General features: G+C 38.3%; 1 protein-coding gene across 1 annotated transcript in view; it reads left to right on the plus strand.

Moving 5' to 3' along the window:
- ARL8A (ADP ribosylation factor like GTPase 8A) overlaps positions 1-18,998 on the plus strand; it is a 64,477-nt gene that overhangs the window by 22,313 nt on the left and 23,166 nt on the right. Inside the window, exons 2-3 of the mRNA XM_053704748.1 lie at positions 12,386-12,466; positions 15,185-15,258. Of these exons, the coding sequence (XP_053560723.1) occupies positions 12,386-12,466; positions 15,185-15,258 (155 nt within the window). The remainder of the gene's footprint in view (positions 1-12,385; positions 12,467-15,184; positions 15,259-18,998) is intronic.

Genomic DNA, 18,998 nt, shown 5'->3' on the forward strand with positions numbered 1-18,998 from the left:
GTTAGACTTAGGTTTAGGGGTTAATAACTTTAATATAGTGGCGGGCTGGCGGCGGCAGATTAGGGGTTAATAAATGTAGGTAGGTTGCGGCAACATTGGGGGCGGCAGATTAGGGGTTAATAAATAGTATGTAGGTGTCGGCGATGTTGGGGGCAGCAGATTAGGGGTTAATACATATAATGTAGGTGGCGGCGGTGTCCGGAGCAGCAGGTTAATAAATATAATGTAGGTGGCGGCGATGTCGGGGGCGGCAGATTAGGGGTTAATAAGTGTAAGATTAGGGGTGTTTAGACTCGGGGTTCATGTTAGGGTGTTAGGTGTAGACATATATTTTATTTCCCCATAGGAATCAATGGGGCTGCGTTAAGGAGTTTTACGCTGCTTTTTGGCAGGTGTTAGACTTTTTTTCAGCCGGCTCTCCCCGTTGATTCCTATGGGGAAATCGTGCACGAGCACGTACGACCAGCTCACTTCTGACTTAAGCAGCGCTGGTATTGGAGTGCGGTAATGAACAAAATTCTCACTTCTTGTCTTTTAATGACGGGTTTATGAAAATTCGTAATACCAGCGCTGTAGGTAAGTGAGCGGTGAGGGAAAACTGCTCGTTAGCACCGCATAGCCTCTAACGCAAAACTCGTAATCTAGGTGATAGTTTGGTAATGTAAATTATAAATAATTACAGCTAATGTTGACAAAACACGAAAAATAATTATTTAATGCTAGACAAAGGGGTTAAACACACAGTAGAAATGCTGCTTAGGACCCAAGGAACACTGTTGGTCCCAAGTGGAAACTACCACTGATCCAATCAGCATTGCTAATCTCATGACTCAGATGTACAACTAGAGCGGCTGATTGGATCAACACTGGTTTCCGAAAAAAAAATAATCAAGATATAGTGATTGTTGACTCAGACAAAGGGGGATCCATTGTAGTCTTAAATAAAACTGACTATCTAAAAGAAGCCTATAGGCAATTAGATGACATTAATACTTATAAAAAAATGACATTTAATCCTACAAATAAATTCCAGAAAGAATTAAGACATCTTTTGGATTTGGGGCTGGAGAACTCCATACTCACAACCAAAACATGTGATTTTGTCTTTGTTGAGAACCCAAGAGTACCGGTTTTCAAATTTTTACCAAAGATACACAAATCTTTGGTGAATCCCCCAGGGAGACCAATCATTTCTGCGATTGGCTCCCTGGGGGAGAAGTTAGGCCAATGGGTTGATGCCCAGTTGCAACCAATTGTGCAATCGCTACCTGGGTTTCTAAGAGATACCAAACATCTGATCAGGCTGATTCAAAATTTTGAATGGAAAAAGAGTTTTCTTTTTGTCACCATAGATGTAATCTCTTTATACTCATGTATTCCGCATAATTTGGGGCTAAATGCCATGAAAAAAATGCTGGAGAGATATTCTGGATATGATGCTGATTTGATAGAATTTATTCTAATGGCTACATCTTTTCTATTGAACAGAAACTTTTTCATTTTCAATGGAGAATTTTTCATTCAACTTAAGGGCACTGCGATGGGGGCAAAATTTGCCCCCTCGTATGCAAATCTCTATTTGGCAAATTTTGAAATTCTAAAGATTTTTAGTGAAAGTAACATCTTTCATAACAATATTAAGATGTATACCAGGTATATAGACGATATTTTGCTAGTGTGGGATGGCACTGAGGGAGAACTTAATCATTTCATAGACTATCTCAATTGCAATGATGGTAATCTCAGGTTCACCTTCAGTGCATCCCACAACAGCATTCCGTACCTTGATATATATCTTAGGAATGGTGGTCAAACAATATTTACAGAATCATATAGGAAAGAAATAAGTGGTAACACTATCCTTAGAGCAGACTCCTCCCATCCCAAACATTTAAAAAAGGGGATACCAAAGGGCCAATATATTAGACTCAGACGCAACTGTACTAATCTAAGTGATTATTGGAAACATGCCAATGACTTAACAGAGCGCTTGGTAGCCAGAGGTTATGACTTAGAAGATTTAAAAAAACAGTCTAATCTGGTGTCAAGCTTTGATAGAAATAATTTACTAAAAGATCGCATTATTTCAAATTCTGATCAGGGATTGAAACAAAAAAGAGGTATTAATTTTGTCACCAAATACAGTAGACAGTTTGGAGATATCTGCAATATAATCAAAACAAGATTGCCATTGCTGGAGAGAGATGCTGATCTCAGGTTGATATCTGGTAATTGCAATTTTGTTGCTAGCAGATCTGATACTATAGGTGACAAAATAAGAAAGAATTTCTCTTCCAAAATCAAAACCAGGGAGAATACAAAAAATAACTGGCTACCAACTAATATTGGCTTTCATAAATGTGGTACTAAACCTTGCAAGTGCTGTGACTATGCACTTGTAGGCAATAGCTTCATATCTATGCAGACTGGGATTTCCTATAAAATAAGAGAATCTATTAATTGCAATTCTGTGTATGTAATTTATCTTATAACTTGCTCATTTTGCAATTTTCAATACGTTGGCCTTACTTCAAGGAATCTCAAAGATCGAATAAGAGAGCATCTTTTGTCATTGGAAGCAGAGGTTCCAAAGACTCCAGTTGCAAAACATTTCTTTACACATACCAATAGACTCGCTCACTTTCTTTTTCAGGGGATTGAGCAAGTCACATTGGGAGCTAGAGGAGGAGATAGATATCAGGCATTATCAAAAAGAGAAATTTTTTGGATTCACACTTTAAAAACGGGTCATCCACTGGGAATAAATAAAATTAGCGATGTCAAACTTTTTATAGATAGGAGCTGATTTATATTTATGGATTACACACTGTAGAAAGATAGGTGCTATTTTGGCCAGTCTGACCCCTTGCAAACATTTTACAATTTATGCAATTTCAGAATTTAGTGTCTTTCTAATTCAAAATTAATGCTCCCTTTATATGTGCCTTTTCAGGAATATGTAATCAAACATTGAATTGTTGGCTCAATTATTTGCTTAAAGTTATTTATCCATCTTCTTCTTTGTTTATTTTTTGACTGACACAGTCTTGGTGATGACCCTTAGACTACATTTTGCATTTATCTTATATACTCCAAATGGCAATGGGTTAACTCACCTTTATTTCATTATTATTATTATTAAACTTTAGCAATTTTTAACATCAGATTATAGGCGTAACTCTTTTAGATAAATTGTTACGATATAAAATGTTCCCAAAAAAGAGTTCATTCTAAACATTCGAATTTTATATTCTGTATCATACTTTGTTCTTTATTTTGTATTTTTATTTTTTGTGCTGTTTTCTCTTAGGAACCCAATTGGTTCAGTCACATTTAAATAATGTATAATATGTTAATGGAATGGAATGAGTTAAAGGGTGGGTGTTTACTGCACTTTCCTAGCTTCTATGTGATTGGACTTTTTTGGTGTACCTGTGTGTTTAAAACAGCAGCTTCAGGTGATCTCTGTATGCTCTGATGAACTGCCCGTGAGGCAGGAAACGCGTCAGCAGTGGGGATTTCTATGTGCTGTGCCAGGTCTGTTTTAACGAATTCAATAAAATGATATTTTAATTTATACAATCATCTCTCTCTCTCTCTAAAATCCTATTGACTGAACTGTGAAACTTTGTTGCTGGTTTCCGAAAAGACTTTTTAAATTACTTCTATTGTCAACTTTACTTCATACTCTTCCTTTTTTTAAAGCATACCTAGGTAGGCTCAGGAGCAGATATGCTTCTATATTTCTCTGAATATAATCTGAATAACAGAAGCAAGTAAAACTGAAAAGACCAAAATTAAAGGGCCATGATACCCAAATGTTTAAACACTTGAAAGTGCTGCAGTATAGCTATAAAAAGCTGACTAGAAAATATCTCCTGAACATCTCTATGTAAAAAAGAAAGATATTTTACCTCAAAAGTTTCTCAGTAGCCACATCCCATTGTAAATGACTTCTAAGCAGCAAATCAGTATGTCTGTCCCGGGACAGTTAAGGGAGTGAGCTTACGTGCATACTCATCTTATTTCCCTATTCAGTTTAAAGGGATATGAAACCCAATTTTTTCTTTCATGATTCAGATAGAGCATGCAGCTTTAAACAACTTTCTAATTTACTCCTATTATGAATTTTTCTTCGATCTCTTGGTATGCTTTGTTGAAGGAGCAGCAATGCACTTCTGGTTGCTGACTGAACACATGGGTGAGCCAATGACAATTGGTATATATATGCAGCCACCAATCAGCAGCTAGAACCTAGGTTATTTGCTGCTCCTGAGCTTTCCTAGATAAACCTTTCAGCAAAGGATAACAAGAGAAGTAAGCAAATAAAATAATAGAAGTAATTTAGAAAGGTGTTTAAAATTGTATGTTCTATCTGAATCATGAAAGAAAGTTTTTGGGTTTCATGTCCCTTTAAGGAAATCTCGTGCGAGTTAAGTCGAATCTCATGAGATCACAGTAAAAGAGTTCATGACCTCAGCAATGCTGATGCTGATTGGCTGCTGTTCATGTCTTCATTTTTAATTTTTTTTATCTGCAGCTGGGCAACAGCTGAGTATAACTTTTTACACAGAACTTACTCTACTGAGCTGAGTAGATTGTGAGGTAAAAAAATCTTCCTTTTTTACATAGAGATGCTCAGGTGATATTTTCCTGTCAGCTTTTTACAGTTATACTGCATCAGTTTCAAGTAATTTAGCATATGAGTATTATGTCCCTTTAAGCTTAGGAAGTGGTAATAGTAATCATGGGTGAAAATCAAAAAGGTTAGGTGCAATAGCTACTAGAAACAGGCAACAGTCATGAAGACAACAGCAATAATAGCCAGCAGATACAGGGACTGATAACAGTTAGCAGGATACAGGGCATTAAAGGACAGCAGAATACAAGTTGATAATAACTAGCAGGATATAGCATAGTAAAGGTCAGCAGGATGATCAGCAAAATACTTGAGCAGTGATGACCAGCAAAATGCAGGACAGTAGTGGTCAGCAGGATACAGATCGCTACAGGTCAGCACGATACAGTGTAACACAGTTCAGCAGAAAACAGCAAAGTTACGCCAACAGAATGCGGGAGCAATTAAGTGAGGCCTGGTGAAAATACCTACATACAAGTGGTGCAGGCAACGAGCAAGGCTCTGAGAGACAACTGCTTAGAAACTGTTAAATGCATTTTCAGTGGGTCGTCCAGTGTACTTGGCAAAAGTCCAAAAATGATTACTGGTGAAGCTTCTTAGGTAATCTCAACCGAGCAGAGAGCTTTAGGGCCCCTGGTGTTTACTGAGGAGGGCTATGCCAGGTGTAAGTTGAGGTTTGATAGTTCAAATCTGAGTGCAGATATTTAACTTGTTTTTTTTTTTAGTTATAAACCAGAGCTCATATTGAATTTCAAAACCCAGAAAACATTTTGCAGGTCATGTGTGCACTGACATCAACCATGAACGTGGTCACTTAAAGGGACATAAAACCCAAAATTTTTCTTTCATGATTCAGAAAGAAAATTCATTTTTAAACAACTTTCCAATTTACTTCTATTATCAAATTTTCTTTGTTTCCTTGTTATCCTTTGAAGGAAGGTAAAGCTCAGGAATGTGCACGTTTCTGAAACACTATATGGCAATAATGGCAGCAGTTTTGCAACAATTGTATACATTAGTAAGATCTCTAAATGGCAGCACTATTTCATGTAATGTAGTGCTTCAGGCATGTGCACACTTCGGGGCCGATTTATTAAAGTGCGGACGGACATGATACGATGTAGCGTATCATGTCCGCCGCACATCGATAAATGCTGACAGCATACGCTGTCGGCATTTATCATTGCACAAGCAGTTCTTGTGAACTGCTTTTGCAATGCTGCCCCCTGCAGATTCACGGCCAATCGGCCACTAGCAGGGGGTATCAATCAACCCAATCGTATAGGATTGGGCGGATTGAAGACGTCAGCCTCAGAGGCAGCGGACAAGTTATGGAGTAGCGGTCTTTAGATCTCTGCTTCATAACTGCTGTTTCCGGCGAGCCTGAAGGCTCGCATGGAAACAGGGGCATCAAACTCCATTAGGAGCTTGATAATTTGGCCCCTTCATGCCTAGATATCTCTTCAGCAAAGAATAATATGAAAACAAAGCAAACTTGATTATAGAAGTAATTTGGAACCTTTTTTAAAATTGTATTATCTATCTGAATCATGAAAGAAAAAATTGGGTTTCATGCTTGTTTAAAGGGACATTAAACCCCAAAACTTTCTTTCATGATTCAGATAGAGGATACAATTTTGAAAAAGTTTCCAATTTACTTCTATTATCAATTTTTTTTCATTCTCATGTTATTCTTTGTTGAAGAGATACCTAGGTAGGTAGCGTGCACATGCCTGAAGCACTACACAACAGGAAATAGTGCTGCCATCTAGTGCCCCTGCTAATGTATAACATGGTTGCAAAACTGCTGCTATATAGTGCTGCAGAGACGTGCACGCTCTTGAGCTTACATTTCTGCTTTTCCACAAAGGATAACAAGAAAACTAAGAAACTTTGATAATAGAAGTAAATTAGAAAGTTGTTTACAATGTTATGTTCTATCTGAATCATAAAAGAAAAAAAATTGGGTTTTATGTCCCTTTAACTGCTTCAACTGCTTTCTGTTCTAAACACTAAATACAATAGAATTGCATTATTAGCAAGTGCATAAAAAAAGACAATGCCATGGCACTTACTCTGAATTTCAAATAAGTAGTAGATTTTCTTCTTGCAATTTTTTTCTCCCATTTTCTGCCCCCTGTATCATGTGACAGACATAAACCAATCACAGACTAGTATATGTATACCCTGTAAACGTGTGCACATGCTCAGTAGGAACTGGTGCCTCAGAAAGTGTAAATATAAAAAGACTGAAATTTTTTATAATCAGAGTAAATTGGAAAGTGTCTTAAAACTGCATGCTCTTTCTAAATCATGAAAGTGTATTTTGACTATAGTGTCCCTTTAAGGATCTGATGATGCCCACAGTTCTAGTCCCACCTTGTGGCTTAGTGTAGTATGCTTAGTGCTTGGGGAGTAACACTGTATGGTTTGGGCTGTATATGTGCTTTTACAAGGTGTGATTAGGGCAGATTGCTGCAGTATATCATGGCACAGCTGTAGATGACACACATCACTGTCCACTGTCGTCATAGAGATCAGAAAGTATGATACCCTTTATGGCCTGCAGGTAGTAAACCTGAGTGACCGGATCCAGCTACTGAGATGTGGGGCAGGTGAATTGCATGGGTATAGGGCAGCTGTATGTTTAAATAAAACAAGATCATAGGATAGTGTTAATATATTAGGAATAGGTTCTTTTTTTAATCACCAAACTATACATAAATCTAGTGCACAATCTGTTGTGTCAGTTACTGTTTGATTTTTTTGCTTATTAAAAACCCAGCATGTTGCAGTCAAAACATGCGTCTTTGAACAATCAGAAGCATTGTTATCAAACAGATTTGTCTAAAAGTGTTTGTCTTGATAGACATTTAAAAGTTATCATTTTAGTTTTATTAAAGGGACAGTCTTGTCAAAATTAAACTTTCATGATTCAGAAAGGGCATGTGATTTTAAACAACTTTCCAACTAACTTTTATCATCAGGTCCGCAAGACATTTCTTAAATATGCCTCAATGTCTGGTTAGCTATGAAATGGTGCAAAGAACACGGACAACTTCCAATGTTAAAACTAACAAATAACGCTTTATTGTAACGCGTTTTTCGACCGGTACTGGTCGTTTCTTCAGACAAAAAGCGCTTTTTGTCTGAAGAAACGACCAGTACCGGTCGAGAAACGCGTCACAATAAAGCGTTATTTGTTAGTTTTAACATTGGAAGTTGTCCGTGTTCTTTGCACCATTTCATAGCTGTTAAAGAAAAAGGCTTGAATTCTATCAAACAGCTGTTCGACACCAATACGCAGCGGCGTCCATTACTGGGAGAACCGGTTCAGTGTACTAGCCACTGTTAAGTGTTAGCCTGCGCTTTTGCGCCGGTCACAGTACGGTGCCTACATTTGTGGTAAGCACAATTAACTACAGCACACCTGTATTATCACAACAAGATTACACTATGAGGCGCCCTCTTTTCATTTTTGTCTATCTGACAGAAGTCTAACTGATGTGGGCTGCTCTGCCTTTAAATGCCTGGGACTATTTTTGTACCCAGTCCGGTCCTGCCCTTACCTAAACCGGTCTCTGTGCCCCTGGACATTGTTAGGCAATATTTTATAATTGTTGTGTTTAAAAGGACATGAAACCCAAAATTGTTCTTTTATTATTTAGATAGAGATTACAATTTTAAGAAAGTTTCCGATTTACTTGTATTATCAAATTTGCTTCTTTCTCATGTTATTCTCTGTTGAAGAGATACCTAGGTAGGTAGCGTGCACATGCCTGAAGCACCACATGGCAGGAAATAGTGCTGCCATCTAGTGCTCCTGCTAATGTATAACATTGTTGCAAAACTGCTGCCATAAAGTGCTGCAGACATGTGCACACTTCTGAGCTTACATACCAGCTTTTCAAAAAAGGATAACAGGAAAATTAAGAAAATTTGATAATAGAGGTAAATTGGAAAGTTGTTTAAAATTGTATGTTCTATTTGAATCATGACAATTTTTTTAGTTCAATGTCCCTTTAAAGGACCAGTAAACACAGTAGATTTGCATAATCAACAAATGCAAGATAACAAGACAATACAATAGCATTTACTCTGAATTTCAAATGAGTAGTAGATTTTTTTCTAACAAATTTGTATATTTCCACTCCCCCTGTACCATGTGATAGCAATCAGCCAATCACAAATGCATATACGTATAGTCTGTGAATTCTTGCACATGCTCAGTAGGAGCTGGTGATTTAAAAAGTGTAAATATAAAAGATTGTGCACATTTTTTTAATGGAAGTTAATTGGAAAGTTGTTTAAAATTACATGCTGTATCTGAATCATGAAAATTTAAATTGACCTGAGTGTCCCTTTAATAGGTTCTTAAAGGTTCTAAAATATTGATCTGTTGACATGTGGTGTTTGCCATCACTGATATACTGTAGATACCACAGACTGTCTTCCAGTTTAAACCCACTTCCTATATTTGCATATATATGAATTGCTCACCTCATTAAAATAATGAAGGAATTAAGGGGTCATAGTGCGAGCGGACATGATACGATGTAGCCTATCATGTTCGCTGTACATCGCTAAATGCCGACAGCATACACTGTCGGCATTTATCATTGCACCAGCAGTTAAACTTGAACTGCTAGTGCAATGCCGCCCCCTTCAGATTCGCGGCCAATCCGCCGCTAGCAGGGGATGTCAATCAACCGGATCGTATTTGATCGGGTTGATTTCTGTCCGCGGCCTCAGAGCAGGCGGACAAGTTATGGAGCAGCATTCTTTAGACCGCTTTAGAACTGCTGTTTCCGGCGAGCCTGAAGGATCGCACAGAAACGGGGGCATCAAGTTCCATACAAAGCTTGATAAATTGGCCCCTAAGAGTAAACCATCAATAAAATGTAAAATATTTAATTTGAATATGAAACAGCTGTTATGTTATAAATAACTGACTTACTGCACTTCTATATACATTTACCAGTGTCCCTTTAATGTTGGTACATCATGAGCAGCAATTTCTATATTTTAAGCTTAGTAAATGCATACATTAATAAAACAAACATGTTTAATTGTATTCCATACAGATGTTCTAGATAAACTGAAATTTTTCCACATCCTGTGCTCGTTGCTATAATAGAGCCGTTATGAAAAATATCAAGTGAGAGCAGATTATTCAGAGCAACTTCATTTTATCGTCAATCATACCTGACCCACAGGGTACAAACCAGTAGTGGTACCTGACAGCTGATTAATATGATCCACATTAATTGCACTTACTGCACTGCCTTAATTCTTTCTACTCCCATCAGTCTAACATCTTCCTATGGTAGAACCCCCATAATAATCACTCTTTACCCCCAACTAACCCACCTAGCTATTAGTTATAATGGCTGCCCTGAACCCCCATCACAATAAACAACAACAACAACTATCACCCCAGAGTACCCAACCCCTGCCCTACTGCAATAATCCTTCACTGCAATTGACCATTGATATTAGTAATAATAGCTGACCTGAACTCCTCACCACAATTAACCCTAACTGTGACTACCTCTACTACTAACATCCCATTCATTCAACCCGCTACAGAAAACACCCTCCCCCCATCACCCCATCCCACTTAGAAATAAACAGAAAAATAAAAACATTAATTACAAACTTTTAACAGAAAAAAACATTCAGGTCTATGATTTTCTTCGGGACTTAATTGGCTAAGGGTTTTATTTAAGTATGTCCCAGGACATACTTGAAAACGAGAGAAATCTCAATGTATCCTTCCTGGTAAAATATTTTATAAATAAATAATTAAAATAAATAAATGTATAAAATTTTGTTAGCCAGTCAAGATTATGGGGCCTATCTATCAAGCTCCAAAAGGAGCTTGACGGCCCGTGTTTCTGGCGAGTCTTCAGACTCGCCAGAAACAGCAGTTATGAAGCAGCGGTCACAAAGACCGCTGCTCCATAACCTGTCCGCCTGGTCTGAGCAGGTGGACAGACATCGCCGGAAATCAACCCGATCGAGTACGATCGGGTTGATTGACACCCCCCCTACTGGCGGCCCATTGGCTGCGAGTCTGCAGGGGGCGGCGTTGCACCAGCAGCTCTTGTGAGCTGCTGGTGCAATGCTGAATACGGAGAGCGTATTGCTCGCCGTATTCAGCGAGGTCTGGCAGACCTGATCCGCACTGTCGGATCAGTTTTGCCAGACTTTGTTAAATAGAGGCCTATGACTAAATGATACATTTAAGGCTGCTTAGTGTAGTATGCTTAGTGTTTGCAGAGCCACACTGTATGGTTTGGGCTGTATATGTTATTTCACAAGGTGTGGTTATGGCAGAAAGCAGCAAAGCAATATATGTATAGGACACATTAAATTCACAAAGTAAAATATCAAATAATGTGTTAATGTTTTTTCAATATAGTACAGGGTGAATTGAATTTTCAAATTACTCTTTTTTGTTTCTTTTTTTTCATTTTCCATACTGACCTAACTTTCTCCAAATTTGGGTTGTGTGTGTGTGTATATATATATATAAACTGTACATACATATACATATTTAGACGTGTATGTATGTATCTCTGTTAAAGCAGTCCATTTTTTTCTTACATCTGAGACCTCATATCTTTGAGTCATAACTTTGTTATGCATTTTTTAAAATTATTTTATTATTAGGGCTAGATTTATTAAAGCTGAGGCGTACAGGGGCGCGTATACGCGCCCCTGTACGCCTCAGCTCGCCTGTGGTGGGGCGAAAATACCCGCAGGCATTCGGCATTGCACACGAGCGCAATTTTGCGCTCGCGTGCAATCCCGCCCCCTGCCCGCGCACAGCCAATCACGCGCGGGCAGGAGCTGTCAATCTCCTCGGTCGGACTCGACCGAGGAGATTGAATTTCGCCAGTTTAGAGGTGGCGAAGAGCATTATCAAGCAGCAGTCTGGTGACCGCTGCTTGATAAATCACGGCGAGCAAGTTCTTGTGAGAACTTGCTGCCGTAGGGGCTTCATAAATCTAGACCTTAGTGTGATTATGAGTGTAACTGTACTTTTAAAGTATTTTTGATGGGTTTTCTGACACTTTTTTGATATTCGTAACATTTAACCAGAGCTCTGAAGTCGAGCTATCCAGACGCACGTTAAATTCAATTGCGCTCAAGCGATCGTGCTTACTTTCAACCTGTAAAATGCGTGCTCCTTCCGACCCAATATTGCACACGTGCAACAGTTAATTTATAAGGTTTATTGAATGTTTCATGTTACAAAGATAAATGACAAATTTGTAAAATGTATTATTTAAAACCACACAGTACAATTAAAGAACAGTTGAACCTTCCCACTCTTCTGATTGTAAAATTATATTAAAATATTAACATTTACATGATTGCCTCCTACTACCCCAAAATGAATAGTCTGATATTTTAATGATTTTTCTTTTATCAGCCAATCTCCTGAAATCTCATTCTCAACTCCACCATCAAGCCAGCTTCCCAAGTTCACTGATAAAAAATTAGCCACTACTCTTTCCTTCATCCCTAATATAACACCCTCCCATTTAGTCTTCCGACTCCCTCTACTGCATATGATGCCTCAGATCTGGTACTGCACAAGGCCTTGTTTCCAAGGCAACATACAGAGGTACTGTGATATGTTTAATGGAGTCCTACAGATTAGAAAATATTGGGGGAACTGTAGTTGAAAGAAATCAAGTGACAGTTTAACATTGTTTTATCTTTTTGTTCTTGCAGTCAGGACAGTTTAATGAAGACATGATACCAACTGTTGGGTTTAACATGAGGAAAATCACTAAGGGAAATGTAACCATCAAGGTGAGAGAAAAACTAGCAATATTTCTTGTTGTTTAAAAGTTAATACCATTATGCATACAGTATATGTGTATAAAGAGCACTTTCTGTTCTAAACTGTATACCGTGAAAAAAGGCTTTGTCACAATGTGTACTTAAAGCAATTGGTCTTAGTAAAGTTGCCAAGTGCTCGATTTTCAGAAGGCTATTTTTATTTATTTATATATATATATATATATATATATATATATATATATATATATATATATATATATAAAATACCGTCCCTTGCACAGGATATATCCTCCTAAGGTCGTCTGCCTGGGTGCAGTAATGTAACAAATATCATCAATAAAGAAACTGAACTCTCAGGTCTTTTATGAAGTGGAGAACAAAAATATATATATAGAGGCCGAATTATCAAATGTCTGTCGGACCTGATCCGACAGTGTGGATCAGGTCTGGCAGACATTGCTGAATGCTGAGAGCTGCTGGTGCAACGCCGCCCCCTGCAGACTCGCGGCCAATGGGCCGCCAGCAGGGAGGTGTCAATCAACCTGATCGTACTCGATTGGGTTGAATTGTGGCGATTCCTGTCTGCCTCATCAGAGCAGGTCGACAGGGTTATGGAGTAGTGGTCTTTAGAAACACGGGCCAACAAGCTCCATTCGGAGCTTGATAAAAGGGCCTCTCTGTGTCTATCTGTCTCTCTATCTGTCTATCTCTCTATCTATATATTTATCTATCTAAAACAACAATTTTTAAAATTATGGGGAGACGAAAAGTGAGATTAAAATCCTCTACTATGCACAAAATGTAGAGAGAATAACTCATTGGGTAGTACATTAACAAATCTGGACAAGTCAAAGACTTATTTTCCCCACAGAAAACCTCTAGAAACATTGTTTCCAATGCTCCACAGGATTGTGGGTAAAATATGCAAATGAAGTTCACTATGTCTCACCTTTTTACTTCAATCTGCTTATAGGCAGATTCTCTTTTAGCCATAGCATTGCTGTGTTTACAGCTTTTAAGCTTAGCTGGGGTTAGTTCAGCCGTTTCTTTGTTTTTGCCACTCATCGGCTGGGAGTAGGTTGAGTCACTGCTGGGTAAAGTTGATTTGCTAGCGAAAAGCAACAACTTTTACAGTTATGGGGAGGCAAACAGTGAGATTAGATAATTAGAGGGGGGGTTTACGAATTAGAGTTGTGGGGCTCTTGGTTATGGTGGTGTAGAGGGTCAGCCGTGATAATTATTTGTGCTGGGATATCCCCTGTTAGGGTTTAATTGGGGCAGTTGTGGTACAATAGTAAAAATCAGTTGTAAAGCTGCTTTTAGACATCACTATTAGAAATGGCTATAAAAGCATTGCAAGCTGCTGCACATAGTGAGTCAGTCATAGAATATTATTGCTTTTATGTTATAGTAGGAAGTAGTAGCGATCACTATTACTTTGGAACTGCTTAGGGATGCCACATCGGCTATGTTTTCCTGGACACTTGAGGGTGTATTGTGCCTCTGGACATCACATAAATAATGTTGTGCAATAAATGTTCCTCCCTACTTACCCTGCATCCTGCGCAACTCACAAGTGTCCAGGAAAACATGGCCGAGGTCGCAACCCCTAGCGATGCTGCAGTCCTTGATACAAAAAATAAAATAAAATAGGGTTGCAACCTTTTCTGAAAGAAAATACTGCATGTGCTCATTAGCATACATTTGCATAAGTAATTATGCAGCATAAATCAGGGAACTAAAGCTAGGAATGATTTTAAATGATCATTTGTTTATAATTAGATTCCAATACACTTAGCAGACGTTCGACTATGATAGTATCTTTATTTCTATTTCTAATCTTTATTTTCAACTTTGAACTGAACCTCCCTGGCCATGTCAGAAAAAAAACAGGCTGAGTTGCAACCCTATCCGCTATTGACAGGGCTGTTGCTTTGCTTTATTCTCTGTCTCTATCAATAGACACTTGCATAGGATCTAAGCTAATATTTTATTTTTGTACGTCCAACTTAGGGCTCGATTTATGAAGCCCTTCTCCTCCCTATGACTGCAGTCACGATTTATCAAGCAGCAGTGATCAGACCGCTGATTCCTTACCCTCTTCTCCACCTCTTGTTCTAGTCCTACCGGGGAGATTGACAGCTCCTGCCCGCGCGTGATTGGCTGTGCATGGGAGGGGGCGGGATTGCATGCGAGAGCAAAATAGTGCTCATGTGCAATATTAAATTCTGGCAGCGAATTGCTGCCCAACAGAGGAGAGCTGTGGCGGACAGGGGCGAATATGTACACACCTGTCCGCCCTTAAATGATAAAATGAGCCCTGTTGTTCCTTTTCCTGGTCAGCCTCTGACTATACAGTATTTTTGCGGACCTAGTTGACCTTTATAGATATCAGGTAAATCCATTACCTTACCGTTCTAAGTGAGTGACATATTCTGCTATTCAGTCTCAGTGGGAAGCATGATCATTGTACTGGCCAGCAGTATGTCTGCTATGGCAGTAATATTTCTATGTTTCTGTCATTGTCTCTTTTAATTGTGTTAAATTAACCTGAATCTGTCACTACATTGCTGGGCTTGTGAAAAAAAAAAAATTCTGAAATGATAACTTTCTGTTGTATTTGTTAAACAACATATGCTGTGTGTTTGAGAAGCTTGGTAATGAGATTTGTATGCACCATATAAAAACAGGAACAGCCACTGACTAAATTCTTCTGCTCCTTCTCAGCTATGGGATATAGGTGGGCAGCCACGTTTTCGAAGCATGTGGGAGAGGTACTGTCGAGGAGTGAGTGCTATTGTGTAAGTATAGCTATATATTCTAAATGTTTCTATCTATGCACAGATAATATACATAATTCAATAATCCTTTATGTAATTAACCTGAATTTGAATATACAGCACCCTATAATTCTGATGAGTGACAAGAAACTTATGATGTAATTGTCGCAGTGCGTTTTGTTCTACAAAGCAGATTATTGTTTGCCAATAGTTTTCTTAGTAATAACCATAAAAATGTGATTCACTTACCTTTTCCCCAGTTAGTAGCCAGTAGTGATAATAAGGACTCAATTAACAAAAATGTTTGGTATATACTGCACACAGATATGTCTTCAAGAAAAAAAAAATTATTTTGAGTGCATTTGACACAAGCATATAACATTTGGCGTAAGCATTTGTTTTTCCTTAAAGTAACATAAAAGTTAGCACAGTAATGAAGTGTCTGTACAGCCAATCATATTAACACAAAAGATTTTCGAATTTCTACAGTACGTTTAATGTAATAGTATTTGTAATGCTTTCTTTAAAGGGCCATAATTCCCAAATATTTAAACACTTGAAAGTGATGCAGCATAGCTGTAAAAAGCTGACTAGAAAATATCACCTGAGCATCTCTATGTAAAAAAGAAAGATATTTTACCTCAAAAGTTCCTCAGTAGCCACCTCCCATTGTAAAGGATTTCTAAGCAGCATTTTAGTGTGTCTGTCCTGGGACATCTGAAGGGATGAGCATCGTGAACTCTCATATTATTTCACCAATCAGGTAAAGGAAGCATACTATGAAATCTCATGAGAGTTAAGTGAAATCTCATGAGATCACAGTAAGAGTTCATGACCTCAGCACTGCTGATGCTGATTGGCTGCTGTTCATTTCTTCATTTTTTTTTTTTTTTCCCTGCAGCTGGGAGCAGGTGAAGTATAACTTTTTACACAGAACTTACTCTGCTGAGCTGAGGAGATTGTGAGGTAAAATATCTTCCTTTTTTACATAGAGATGCTCAGGTGATATTTTCCTGTCAGCTTTTTACAGTTATACTGCATCAGTTTCAAGTGATTTAGCATATGAGTATTATGTCCCTTTAAATGGAATATTTGAATGATGCAATATTCAAAATAGAAACATTCAAATTTATATATTTGTATCTATGATGTACCAATTTACTAAATTCCCTACCACATGAACTATTAAATTTCTGAATAGTATTTGTTAAATTGAATGTGGATATTTAATTTAATTATGAACATTCAAAATCAAAAGTAACATTTGAAAACTAGAAATAACATTTGATTACTGAATTTTAATGGATTTTCTTTCTTATCAACATTCGATTGTCTAAAACGAATGTCCACAGGACTATTGGTTCTACCAAACGAAATACACTCTCAGCACATTTGACTATCCCTAATTAACACTCTTTGCAATAAGTGTTTTTTTCAATGTAAATAAAAGCCTGCTTTAGAGTTTTTCTTTTTCAACGTAGTCATTGGAAGCCGTTACTTACCCCATGCTATACTTAGCTGCTGAATGACATTTTCTTTGTGCACAAGCATGATTGACAGGCAATGAAGTGTATGCTGCATGTACCCCTAATTAGCAGTTGTCTAGTGGGTGAAAGGGGCACCCTCCTTGGGCTTCACACTTTGGGGGCCCTGCACTTTCAGAGGTGAGGGTATGAGAAGGTGCAATGTACATCCTCTATTTAGATTATGAAGAAGTGTTTATGATATCAGGTGGTGTAATATATAGTGTTATTCTTTATATATATGTAACACTGAATGTTGGGACAAGGGAAGGCCATACAGGGGGTGGAGGGCAATAAGGGAGCTGGACTGAAGGGCCCCACAAAATTCTCTTGCCAAAAGCCCCCCAAATGCTAAGGGTGGCCCTGTTGTCTAGGCTCCAACATTATGTGCAAGGGATTCTGGTCACAGAGCTAAAAAAAGGTTAATACAGCTTTTTTTCATAAATGCAGTCATAGTGCAATGGTTAATCAAATTGTATATTTGCAGTGTACATCACCCAGCAAGGTAATTATTTTTTATGCACCTTTAATAAGGTTAATATGTATATCTCTATTTTGGCTTATTGACTTAGGTGCTAAAAACAAAAGTGTGTAATTAATATACAGAGAAGATGGGGGGTCTTTGCCTATTTAAAGATATTAATATGGATTCCCAAAGGATTTTCTCAGGTGACAGTACAAAGAAGAGCTGAGGGGGAGAGAATGTATCCATATGACAGTACTCACATGCATGCAAACTTATGCATCTATACACACAGCACCTTCATATATTACTTTTGATGGGTAGTAACATGTTAGGAGATTTCACTGCATTATACACCATTAGAGATAGGATAGAAATATAGCGAGAGTTTTTGTACTTCTGTACAACGCCCACAAAAACATTTGTATGTTTGTTAATGTAAGCAAGTGCATATATATTTGCAGTGTATGAGCGCATGCGTGCTTTATACTGTAATTACTGTATGTAGTTTCTTCCGCTCCTTAACTGTTTTTTATATTATACCCTGAGATCATCCTTGGACTATTACCGCAAAGACCCTCTCTTTTTTTCTTCAAGTTTGTTACTCTCCATTTGTTTTAACACTTGCGCCAATAAACAAAGATTGAATGTGGATTTTCTGAAATATCGTGTAACTTGACCATTTTAGCTGCCTCAAAAAATGGTGATGTAACCAACATACAAAAGAAAAAACTATTAAAGAAACCCCTCACTAGCATTAGGCACAAATATGATTTAGGAAAATACCAGTGAGAAAATTACAGTAGGGGGTCAATTTATGATAGTGCGGACGGACATGATGCGATGTGGCATATCATGTCCGCCGCACATCAATAAATGCCGACAGCATACGCTGTTGGCATTTATCATTGCACCAGCAGTTCTTGTGAACTGCTGGTGCAATGCCGCCCCTGCAGATTCGCGGCCAATGGGGCGCTAGCAGGGGGTGTCAATCAACCCGATCGCATTCGATCGGGTTGATTTCTGTCCGCCGCCTCAGAGCAGGCGGACAGGTTATGGAGCAGCGGTCTTTAGACCGCTGCTTCATAACTTGTGTTTCCGGGGAGCCTAAAGGCTCACCAGAAACACGGGGCATCAAGATAAATAATAAAACAAATCTGAAAATTAAAGTTTATAATAAACATAAGTAGGTGTCACGTAAGCTAGAAATGAGTCCTTATTGAACATGTTAGTGGCAACACTACAGTCAGATAAATGTTTCTTTCAACAGTCCCATTGTAAGGAACAAATTCTACCAATAGCAGCTCAAACCGCAGCTCCCAGCCTCTTGAGTGATAATCTATGGATAATCTAGGGAACCATATCCAGAAGTGCAACTTTTCTCCTAGAGATTATTCTCACTGACATCCAAAAGTCGCTCAGATCCTGTCAACTGCCATAAGCATCTCCCTGAGGAAAGCCTCTTCTACCCTCCAGTCTCAGGCCCCAGTCCACTAACAGGCAAAGGTAACGGCAACAAGGACCTCCCTTGCGGTGCAACTTGGTGGGGTAGCACTTTGGTTATGGTAGTAACTTGGCACGCAGGATACAGCAGTATTGCTAAACTGGAATGTCCCAGGTCTCTGAAGGACATTTCAAACAAACGGCATCTGTTCTCCCCAAGGAAAAAAATAACATTTATGGTGTTTTTATTTATCATGTATTGCAGGGTGGCAAACTCCAGTCCTAAAGCACCACCAACAGTCCTGGTTTTACAATTCTCTCTGTAGGAAAAT

The sequence above is a fragment of the Bombina bombina genome, chromosome 3 (assembly GCF_027579735.1).
Source record: "Bombina bombina isolate aBomBom1 chromosome 3, aBomBom1.pri, whole genome shotgun sequence".
Taxonomy (NCBI): Eukaryota; Metazoa; Chordata; class Amphibia; order Anura; family Bombinatoridae; genus Bombina; species Bombina bombina.